General features: G+C 45.3%; 1 protein-coding gene across 2 annotated transcripts in view; it reads left to right on the forward strand.

Moving 5' to 3' along the window:
- The window catches only part of lrch1 (leucine-rich repeats and calponin homology (CH) domain containing 1), a 397,317-nt gene extending 385,700 nt beyond the window's left edge, over positions 1–11,617 (forward strand). The window contains exon 21 of one of the 2 annotated variants that reach the window (XR_011886381.1): positions 11,106–11,190. Coding sequence is in view for 1 of the 2 variants with exons in the window: in XM_072260925.1 (XP_072117026.1) it covers positions 11,106–11,198 (93 nt within the window). In the remaining variant the exon portion in view is untranslated. Of the gene's footprint in view, positions 1–11,105 lie in introns of both variants that reach the window. The other variant, XM_072260925.1, reaches the window with a different exon arrangement.
- Positions 11,618–12,114: the final 497 nt, after the last annotated feature.

The following is a 12,114-nucleotide window of genomic DNA, read 5'->3' on the forward strand; positions in this document are numbered from 1 at the left end:
CCATATATCTATCCAATGTAACTTTAAACGACAACATCGAACCTGCATCAATCACTTCTGCTGGAAGCTCGTTCCACACAGCTACCACTCTCTGAGTAAAGTCCCCCCTCATGTTACCCCTAAACTTTTGCCCTATAACTCTCAACTCATGTCCTCTTGTTTGAGTCTCCCCTATTCTCAATGGAAAAAGCCTATCCACGTCAACTCTATCTATCCCCCTCATAATTTTAAACACCTCTATCAAGTCCCCCCTCAACCTTCTACGTTCCAAAAAATAAAGACCTAACTTGTTCAACCTTTCTCTGTAACTTAGGAGATGAAACCCAGGCAACATTTTAGTAAACCTCCTCTGTACTCTCTCAATTTTATTGACATCTTTCCTATAATTCAGTGACCAGACCTGTACACAATACTCCAAATTTGGCCTTACCAATGCTTTATACAATTTCAACATTACATCCCAACTCCTATACTCAATGCTCTGATTAATAAAGGCCAGCATACCAAAAGCGTTGTTCACCACCCTTTCTACATGAGATTCCACTTTCAGTGAACTATGCACCATTATTCCTAGATCCCTCTGTTCTACAGCATTCTTCAATGCCCCACCATTTACCATGTATGTCCTATTTTGATTCGTCCTACCAAAATGTAGCACCTCACATTTTTCAGCATTAAACTCCATCTTCCAGCCCACTCTTCTAACTGGCCTAAATCTCTCTGCAAGCTTTGAAAACCTACTTCATTATCCACAACACCACCTATCTTAGTATCATCTGCGTACTTACTAATCCAATTTGCCACCCCATCATCCAGATCATTAATATAGATGACAAACATCATTGGACCCAGTACAGATCCCTGAGGCACACCACTACACACCATCCTCCAATCTGACACACAGTTATCCACCACTACTCTCTGGCGTCTCCCATCCAGCCACTGCTGAATCCATTTTACTACTTCGATATTAACGCCTAATGATTGAACCTTCCTAACTAACCTTCCGTGTGCAACCGTGTCAAAGGCCTTACTGAAGTCCATATAGACAATATCGACCGCTTTACCCTTGTCAACTTTCAGAGTAACCTCATCAAAAAATTCAATAAGATTTGTCAAACATGACCTTCCATGCACAAATCCATGTTGACTGTTCCCAATCAGACCCTGTCTATCCAGATAATTATATATACCATCTCTAAGAATACTTCCCATCAATTTACCCACCACTGACGTCAAATATACAGACCGATTATTGCCAGGTTTACTGTTAGTACCCTTTTTAAACAATGGAACAACATGAGCAATACGCCAATCCTCCGGCACCATCCCCGTTTCAAATGACATTTGAAATATGTCTGTCAGAGTCCCTGCTATTTCCACACTAACTTCCCTCAAGGTCCTCGGGAATATCTTGTCTGGACCCGGAGACTTATCCACCAGTACTTCCTCTTCTTTAATCGTCATACTTTCCATAACTACCTTCTTGTTTCCTTTACCTTACACAATTCAATACCCTTCTCCTTAGTGAATACCGAGGAAAAGAAATTGTTCGAAATCTCCCCCATCTCTTTTGCTTCCGCACATAGCCATCCACTCTGATTCTTTAAGAGACCAATTTTATCCCTCACTATCCTTTTGCTATTAATATAACTGTAGAAACCCTTTGGATTTATTTTCACCTTGCTTGCTAAAGCAGCCTCGTATCTTCTTTTAGCTTTTCTAATTCCTTTCTTAAGGTTCTTTCACATTCTTTATATTCCTCGAGCACCTCATTAACTCCAAGCTGCCTATATTTATTGTAGATCCCTCTCTTTTTCCGAACCAAGTTTCCTATATCGCTTGAAAACCATGGCTGTCTCAAACTTTTAACCTTTCCTTTCAACCTAACAGGAACATAAAGATCCTGTACCCTTAAAATTTCACCTTTAAATGACCTCCATTTCTCTATTACATCCTTCCCATAAAACAAATTGTCCCTATCCACTCCTTCTAAACCCTTTCGCATCTCCTCAAAGTTAGCATTTCTCCAATCAAAAATCTCAACCCTGGGTCCAGTCCTATTCCTCGCCATAATTATATTGAATCTAATGGTATTGTGATCACTGGACCCTAAGTGCTGCCCATCACATACCTCCATCACCTGACCTATCTCATTCCCTAACAGGAGATCCAACACTGCTCCTTCTCGAGTTGGTACCTCTGTGTATTGCTGCAAAAACCTATCTTGCACACATTTGACAAATTTCAAACCATCCAGCCCTTTTACAGAATGGGCTTCCCAGTCTATGTGTGGAAAATTAAAATCTCCCACAATCACAACCTTGTACTTACTACAAATATCTGCTATCTCCTTACAAATTTGCTCCTCCAGTTCTCAGTCCCCATTAGGTCGTCTATAATACACCCCGATAAGCATCACTACACCTTTCCTATTCCTCAATTCCACCCAAATAGCCTCCCTGGACGAGTCCACTAATCTATCCTGCCAGAGCACCGCTGTTATATTTTCTCTGACAAGCAATGCAACACCTCCCCCTCTTGCCCCTCCTATTCTATCACACCTGGAGCAACAAAATCCTGGCATATTTAGTTGCCAATCACACCCTTCCTGCAACAACGTTTCACTAATATCATATTCCCAGGTATCAATCCATGCTCTAAGCTCATCCATCTTTCTTACAATGCTCCTAGCATTAAAATAGATGCATTTGAGAAACTCTCCACCTCTTACTCTCTGTTTATCCTTAATGGAGCAAACAACTTTGTTATCTTTTTCTTCCTTTTCCCCTACCTCTTTGGTCTGAGTGCTCCTGATCTCTGTCCCCTGCCTATCCTCCCTCACACACTGTAAACTAGCTTTCTCTATTTGTGAACTAACCTGCTCTCTCCTAGTCTCTTTAATTTGATTCCCACCCCCCAACCATTCTAGTTTAAAGTCACCTCAGTAGCCCTCATAATTCTCCCCGCCAGGATATTGGTCCCCTAGGATTCAAGTATAACCCATCCTTTTTGTACAGATCACACCTGCACCAGAAGAGGTCCCAATGATCCAAAAACTTGAATCTCTGCCCCCTGCTCCAATCCCTCAGCCACGCATTTATCCTCCACCTCACTGCATTCCTACCCTCATTGTCGCGTAGCACAGGTAGTAATCCTGAGATTATTACCTTTGCCGTCCTTTTCTCAACTCCCTTCCTAACTCCCTATATTCTCCTTTCAGGACCTTTCCTCTTCTCCTCCCTATGTCATTGGTATCTATATGTACCACGACCTCTGGCTCCTCTCCTCCCACTTCAGGATATCTTGGACGCAATCAGAAACATCCCAGACCCTGGCACCAGGGAGGCAAACTACCATCTGGGTCTCCGGACTGTGTCCACAGAATCGCCTATCTGACCCCCTAACTATCGAGTCCCCTATCACTACTACCCTCCTCTTCCATTCCCTACCTTCTGAGCTACAGGGCTGGACTCTATGCTGGAGGCATGGCCACTGTTGCTTCCCCCAGGTAAGCTGTCGCCCCCCCCCCCAACAGTACTCAAACAGGAGTACTTATTGTCAAGGGGCACAGCCACTGGGGTACTCTCTATTACCTGACTCTTCCTCTTCCCCCTCCTAATGGTGACCCACTTCTCTGCCTCTCGTAGCCCCGGTGTGAACACCTGCCTGTAACTCCTCTCTATCAACTCCTCACTCTCCCTGACCAGATGAAGGTCATCGAGCTGCAGCTCCAGTTCCCTAACGTGGTCTCTTAGGAGCTGCATCTCGGCGCACCTGGTGCAGATGTGGACGTCCGTGAGGCTGGGAGACTCCACAACTTCCCACATCCAGCACTGAGAACAACAAGCTGCTCTCACACTCATACTGCTCCTCTCCTCAAATAACAACAAAAAATGAATACCAAGCCTTCCTCGCCTCGCTCGTTTCTGCCTAAGCCCATTGAGCCAAAGCCCTTAAGCCTTCACTCTGGTCCCGGCTCTCTCTGCTGCCCACTGTATAAGGCTCTGTTCCTTTTAAACCTCGGCACTTCACTGCCCGACATCACACGCCTGCGCAGTTCCACATTTTTGAATGCCAATGAAAAAAACCTGAAAAATTCAAAATGGCTTCCTCCGCACTCCTGCTCCGATTCTCAGACGTCCTTCTCCAAATAATCATAATATGATTGAATTCATACTGCAATTTGAGAGAGTGAGAGAAGCATAGTCACATGTATCAATATCAATTATAGACCGGTTAGCCTAACGTCGGTGGTGGGGAAACTGCTGGAGTCAGTTATCAAGGATGTGATAACAGCACACTTGGAAAGCGATGAAATGATCGGACAAAGTCAGCATGGATTTGTGAAAGGAAAATCATGTCTGACGAATCTCATAGAATTTTTTGAGGATGTAACTAGTAGAGTGGATAGGGGAGAACCAGTGGATGTGGTATATTTGGATTTTCAGAAGGCTTTTGACAAGGTCCCACACAGGAGATTAGTGTGCAAACTTAAAGCACACGGTATTGGGGGTAAGGTATTGGTGTGGGTGGAGAGTTGGTTAGCAGACAGGAAGCAAAGAGTGGGAATAAACGGGACCTTTTCAGAATGGCAGGCGGTGACTAGTGTGGTACCGCAAGGCTCAGTGCTGGGACCCCAGTTGTTTACAATATATATTAATGATTTGGATGAGGGAATTAAATGCAGCATCTCCAAGTTTGTGGATGACACGAAGCTGGGTGGCAGTGTTAGCTGTGAGGAGGATGCTAAGAGGATGCAGGGTGACTTGGATAGGTTGGGTGAGTGGGCAAATTCATGGCAGATGCAATTCAATGTGGATAAATGTGAAGTTATCCACTTTGGTGGCAAAAATAGGAAAACAGATTATTATCTGAATGGTGGCCGATTAGGAAAAGGGGAGGTGCAACGAGACCTGGGTGTCATTATACACCAGTCATTGAAAGTGGGCATGCAGGTACAGCAGGTGGTGAAAAAGGCGAATGGTATGCTGGCATTTATAGCGAGAAGATTCGAGTACAGGAGCAGGGAGGTACTACTGCAGTTGTACAAGGCCTTGGTGAGACCACACCTGGAGTATTGTGTGCAGTTTTGGTCCCCTAATCTGAGGAAAGACATCCTTGCCATAGAGGGAGTACAAAGAAGGTTCACCAGATTGATTCCTGGGATGGCAGGACTTTCATATGAAGAAATATTGGATGAACTGGGCTTGTACTCGTTGGAATTTAGAAGATTGATGGGGGATCTGATTGAAACGTATAAGATCCTAAAGGGATTGGACAGGCTAGATGCAGGAAGATTTTTCCCGATGTTGGGGAAGTCCAGAACGAGGGGTCACAGTTTGAGGATAGAGGGGAAGCCTTTTAGGACCGAGATTAGGAAAAACTTCTTCACACAGAGAGTGGTGAATCTGTGGAATTCTCTGCCACAGGAAACAGTTGAGGCCAGTTCATTGGCTATATTTAAGAGGGAGTTAGATATGGCCCTTGTGGCTACGGGGGTCAGGGGGTATGGAGGGAAGGCTGGGGCGGGGTTCTGAGTTGGATGATCAGCCATGATCATAATAAATGGCGGTGCAGGCTCGAAGGGCCGAATGGCCTACTCCTGCATTTTCTATGTTTCTATCACAGTGGAATAAAGGGAATTATAGAGGCATGAGAGCGCATCTTGCTTAGGTGGATTGGAGAAGGATACCAGTGGGGACAACAGCAGAGCAAAGATAACTGAAGCTTCTCGGAATAGTTCTCAAGGCACAGGATAGCTATATCCCACACAAGACCCAGAAAACTGACAGCACAATACCTTACCTTAGAAATTACCTACAGTTACCCATGGCCCTCTATTTTTCTGAGTTCCATGTACCTGTCCAGGAGTCTCTTAAAAGACCCTATCATATCCACCTCCACTACAGTTGCTGGCAGCCCATTCCACGCACTCATCACTCTCTGTCTAAAAAACTTACCCCTGACATCTCCTTTGTACCTACTCTTCAGCACCTTAAAGCTCTGCCCTCTCGTGCTAGCCATTTCAGCCCTGGGGAGAAGCCTCCATCTATCCACACGATAAATGCCTCTCATCATCTTGTACACCTCTATCAGGTCACCTTTCGTCCTCTGTTACTCCAAGGAAGAAAGGCCGAGTTCACTCAACCTATTCTCATAAGGCATGCTCCCCAATCCAGGCAACATTCTTGTAAATTTTCTCTGCACCTTTTCTATGGTTTCCACATCCTTCCTATAGTGAGGAGACCAGCACTGAGCACTGCACTCTAAGTGGGGTCTGACCAGGGTCCTATATAGCTGCAACATTACCTCGGCTCCAAAACTCAATCCCACGATTGATGAAGGTCAATGTACCGTATGCTTTCTTAACCACAAAGTCAACCTGCACAGCAGCTTTGAGTGTCCTATGGACTCAGATCCCAAGATCCCTCTGATCCTCCACACTGCCATGACTCTTACCAGTAATACTCTATTCTGCCATCATATTTGACCTACCAAAATGAACCACCTCACATTTATCTGGGTTGAACTCCATCTGCCAATTTTCAGCCCAGTTTTGCATCCTATCAATGTCCCGCTGTAACCTCTGACAGCCCTCTGCACTATCCACAACTCTCCCAAACTTTGTGTCATCAGCAAATTTACTAACCTATCCCTCCACTTCCTCATCCAGGTCATTTATAAAAATCACGAAGAATAAGGGGTCCCAGAACGGATCCCTGAGGCACACCACTGGTGACTGACCTCTATGCAGAATATGACCCGTCTAGAACCACTCTTTGCCTTCTGTGGGCAAACCAGTTCTGGATCCACAAAGCAACGTCCTCTTGATTCCCATGCCTCCTTACTTTCTCAATAGGCTTTGCATGGGGTACCTCATCAAATGCCTTGCTGAAATCTATCTACACTACATCTACTGCTCTACCTTCATCAATGTGATTAGTCACATCCTCAAAAAATTCAATCAGGCTCGTAAGGCATGACGTGTTCACTATTCCTAATCATATTATGCCTCTCCAAATGTTCATAAATCCTGCCTCTCAGGATCTTTTCCAACAACTTACCAACCACTGAAGTAAGACTCACTGGTCTATGGTAACCCCTGTTCCCATCCAGGGGGTCAGTGTGGACATGATGGAGGATTATAAATACCTGGGGATACGAATTGACAATAAACTGGACTGGTCAAAGAACACTGAGGCTGTCTACAAGAAGGGTCAAAGCCATCTCTATTTCCTGAGGAGACTGAGGTCTTTTAACATCTGCCGACGATGCTGAGGGTGTCCTACGAGTCTGTGGTGGCCAGTGCGATCATGTTTGCTGTTGTGTGCTGGGGCAGCAGGCTGAGGGTGGCAGACACCAACAGAATCAACAAACTCATTCGTAAGGCCAGTGATGTTGTGGGGTTGGAACTGGACTCTCTGACGGTGGTCTCTGAAAAGAGGATGCCGTCCAAGTTGCATGCCATCTTGGACAATGTCTCCCATCCACCACAGGAATACATTCAGCCAGAGACTCATTCCACCGAGATGCATAGGAAATCATTCCTGCCTGTGGCCATCAAACTTTACAACTCCTCCCTTGGAGGGTCAGACACCCTGAGCCAATAGGCTGGTCCTGGACTTATTTCCTGGCATAATTTACATATTACTATTTAACTATTTATGGTTTTATTACTATTTAATTATTTATGGTGCAACTGTAATGAAAACCAATTTCCCCTGGGATCAATAAAGTATGACTATGACTATGACTACAATTTCCTGGGCTATCTCTACTCCCTTTCTTGAGTAATGGAATAACATCCACAACCCTCCAATCCTCTGGAACCTCTCCTGTCCTCATTGATGATGCAAAGATCATCACCAGAGGCTCAGCAGTCTCCTCTCTCGCCTCCCACAATAGCCTGGGGTACATCTCGTCCGGTCCCTGTGGCTTATCCAATCTGATGCTCCAAAAGCTCCAGCATCCTCTTTCTTAATATCTACATGCTCAAGCTTTTCAGTCTGCTGTAACTCATCCCCACAATAGCCAAGATCCTTTTCCGTACTGAATACTGAAGCAAAGTATTCATTAAGTACCTCTGCTATCTCCTCTAGTTCCATACACACTTTTCCACTGTCACACTTGATTGGTCCTATTCTCTCACACTCTCGTGCTCTTCACATATTTGTAGAATGCCTTGGGGTTTTCCATAATCCTGTCTGCCAAACCTTCTCATTGCCCCTTCTGGCTCTCCTAATTTCATTCTTAAGCTCCTGCCTGCTAGCCTTATAATCTTCTAGATCTCTATCGTTACCTAGTTTTTTTTAACCTTTCGTAATCTCTTCTTTTCTTCTTGACTAGATTTACAACAGCCTTTGTACACCACGGTTTCTGTACCCTACTATCTTTCCCTGTGTCATTGGAACATACCTATGCAGAACTCCACGCAAATTTCCCCTGAACATTTGTCACATTTCTTCCATATGTTGTTGAGAACATCTGTTTACAATTTATGCTTCCAAGTTCCTGCCTGATAGCCTCATATTTCCCCTTACTCCAATTAAACGCTTTCCTAATTTGTCTGTTCCTATCCCTCTCCAGAACTATGGTAAAGGAGATAGAATTCCGATCACTATCTCCGAAATCCTCTCCCACTGAGAGATCTGACACCTAACCAGCTTCATTTCCCAATACCAAATCAAGTACAGCCTCTCCTCTTGTAGGCTTATCAAAAACCTTCTTGAACACACTTAACAAACTCCACCCCATCGAAACCCCTCACTCTAGGGACATGTCAATCGATATTTGGGAAATTAAAATCTCCCACCACGACAACCCTGTTAGTATTACACCTTTCCAGAATTTGTCTCGCTATCTACCTCCTTTTCTGCAGCCGTGACAACAGTGATCAACAGTGATCTGATCAACAGTGCCACGCCCTCACCTCTTTTGCCTCCCTCCCTGTCCTTTCTGAAACATCTAAAGTCTGGCACTCGAAGTAACCATTGCTGCCCCTGAGCCATCCAACTCTTTGTAATGGCCACCACATCATAGCTCCAAGTACTGATCCACGCTCTAAGCTCATCCGCTTTGTTCATAATACTCCTTGGTCTGAGCGTGTACTTTCTCTATCACCTGCCTATCCTCCCTCTCGCATTGTCTCCAAGTTTTCTCTATTTGTGAGCCAACCGCCTCTTCCTCCGTCTCTTCAGTTTGGTTCCCACCCCCCAGCAATCCTAGTTTAAACTCTCCCTAATAGCCTTAGCAAACCTCCCCACCAGGATGTTGGTTCCCTCTGGGATTCAAGTGCAACCCATCCTTTTTGTACAGGTCATGCCTGCCCCAAAAGAGGTCCCAATGATCCAGAAATCTGAATCTCTACCCCTTGCTCCAATCCCTTAGCCACACATTTATCCTCCACCTCATTCTATTCCTGTACTGCCTGTCCCATGGCATGGGCAGTAATCTCGAGATTACTACCTTTGTGGTCCTGCTTCTCAATTTCTTTCCTATCTCCCTGTGGTCTGTTTTCAGGACCTCCTCCCTTTTCCTACCTATGTTGTTGGTACCAATATGTCCCACTTCAGGATATCATGGACGCGATCAGAAACATCCCAGACCCTGGCACTTGGGAGGTAAACTATCATTCGTGCTTCTTCCCTGTATCCACAGAATCGCCTGTCTGACCCCCTACCTATAGTCCCCTATCTCTGCTGCCATACTCTTCCTTTCCCTACCATTCTGAGCCACAGGGCCAGACTCTGTGCCAGAGGCGCGGCCACTGTTGCTTCCCCGGGGTAGGCCATCACTCAAGCAGGAGTACTTATTGTTAAGGGGGACAGCCACAGGTGTACTCTCTAGCCTCTGACTCCTGCTCTTCCCCACTCCTGACTGTTATCCACTTATCTGTCTCCCCAGGCCCCGGTGTGACTACTTGCCTACAGCTCCTCTCTATCACTTCCTCACTCTCCCTGACCAGATGAAGGTCATCGAACCGCATCTCCAGTTCCCTAACGCAGTCCCTAAGGAGCTGCAGCTCGATGCACCTGGTGGAGATGCAGCCGTCCAGGAGGCTGGTGGTCTCCAGGATTTCCCATATCTGACACTGAGCACAGAACACTGGCCTCACACACATTCTTCCTGTCTGTATTCTACACAGACAACCCACCTCGCCTCGACCCGTTATCGCAAAATCCTTCCTACTCTGCCTACCCCCCCCCCCGCCCAGTCAGACGCCTGCTCTTTAAAGCTGTCTCCTTTTAAACTCTGCCCGCTGTTCTCACTGGCTGACGTCCACGCGCTTGCAGAGTTGTGCCCCGATCAAACTGCTGAAGAAATGTTTCCGATGCTGGGGAAGTCCAGAACCAGAGGCCACAATTTGAGAATAAGAAGTAGGCTATTTAGAACAGAGTTGAGGAAAAACTTCTTCACCCAGAGAGTTGTGGATCTGTGGAATGTTCTGCCTCGGAAGACAGTGGCGGCCAAGTCTCTGGATGCTTTCGAGAAAGAGTTAGATAGAGCTCTTAATGATAGCGGAGTTGAGGGATATGGGGAGAAGGCAGCTACGGGTTCCTGATTGTGGATGATCAGCCAGGATCACAGTGAATGGCAGTTCTGGCTCAAACTCCTGCACCTATTGTCTATTGAAATAACCACTGAAGACATTCTCAAATGGCAGGGGGTGGCAACCGTGGCTGACAAGGGAAGTTATGGATTGCATAAATGCCAAGGAAAGGGTGTATAAGGCAGCAAAAGTAAATGGAAGTTGGACGATTGGGAAGCTTTTAAAATCCAATGAACGGCCACTAAAAATGCTATAAGGAGGAAAAAGATGAGATATGAAGGCAATAGCCCACTAGCCAATAATATAAAGCAGGATACCAAAAGATTTTTCAGTTATATATAACCTGTCACTGCTCTTCCACCTGCTCTGTACCAAGGACCTCTCCCCTGTGCCTTGTCTGCTCTACCTAATATCTCAGTTTTCTGAATATGGTGGGCATTCTCTATTTGTACTGGAGTATTTGGTGACACTTGTTGTCTGCTACTTGCACATCTTTGGGTGTGTTGATTTTTTAATGCAAACAAAAATATTCTCTGCATGCTTTGATACACAGGAAATAAATAAATCTAAAATAGGGGCCGTGGACAATTCTGATTTGATGGAGACAGACGTGAAAGCACAGAGGAACATCTGGAAAAATTTCTGAAACGCTCGTTCGCTGCTGTTGTTACTGCGTGGTTGGGAATCTTCCGGAGGGTAGGCCTCAAAATGCCCGGCTTTGCCTGTTGGCGACCGAGATTGAGGTTGAATCGTTTTGACAGAGATGGCGCTCAGTACTCTGTGTCGGAGAGCTGATTCGGAGGCTCAAAGTTTTCGGATGACTCAGAGACGAATTGTGGTTGGGCATGGCAGGGAGAGTTTTTCTTCCTTCTCCCATCTACATGAGATGTGGGAAATTTGAAAGACTTTGAACTTTTACTGTGCTCATGGACTTCTTCATCAAGTTATGGTATTGTTGCACTGTTGTAACTATATGTTATAATTATGTGGTTTTGTCAGTTTTTTCAATCTTGGTCTGTCCTGTGTTTTGTGATATCACACCGGAGGAAATATTGTATCATTTCTTAATGCATGCATTACTAAATGACAATAAAAGAGGACTGTGTGTCTTCATAATCTAAATATAATTTAAGCTAATTGACATTTGACTGCATCTTTCTTCCCCTCCTGTTGCACACCTAGTTCCCCAAATTTGCGTTGCAGAACCTCATCCCTCGCAAGTCATAGAGTGTCCACCTCTTAACTATCGATGTAGCTCAGCTTCATAGACATGCTGTAGAGTCTTAAGTCATCACTTAACCCAGGACTCAAGTGTCCAAACCGGAGGCATCTCCCACAGATGTAGTTATTCTGACTGCATGGACTAAGCTCACCATCAGACCAGATGCTGCCACAGTCTGTCCTTATCAAAGCCCACTCTCCAAACCAGGAAAAGAGATGTAATTGGTAGACAGAGTGGAGGGGCAGTGAGAAATTTTCTTTTCATTCAGAGTGGCAGGGTCTGAGATGTACCGCCTGAAGAGGGGGAGAGACTGAAACCCTCATCATATTTAAGGCTAGTG

The sequence above is a fragment of the Mobula birostris genome, chromosome 6 (genome assembly GCF_030028105.1).
Source record: "Mobula birostris isolate sMobBir1 chromosome 6, sMobBir1.hap1, whole genome shotgun sequence".
NCBI classification, from domain to species: Eukaryota; Metazoa; Chordata; class Chondrichthyes; order Myliobatiformes; family Myliobatidae; genus Mobula; species Mobula birostris.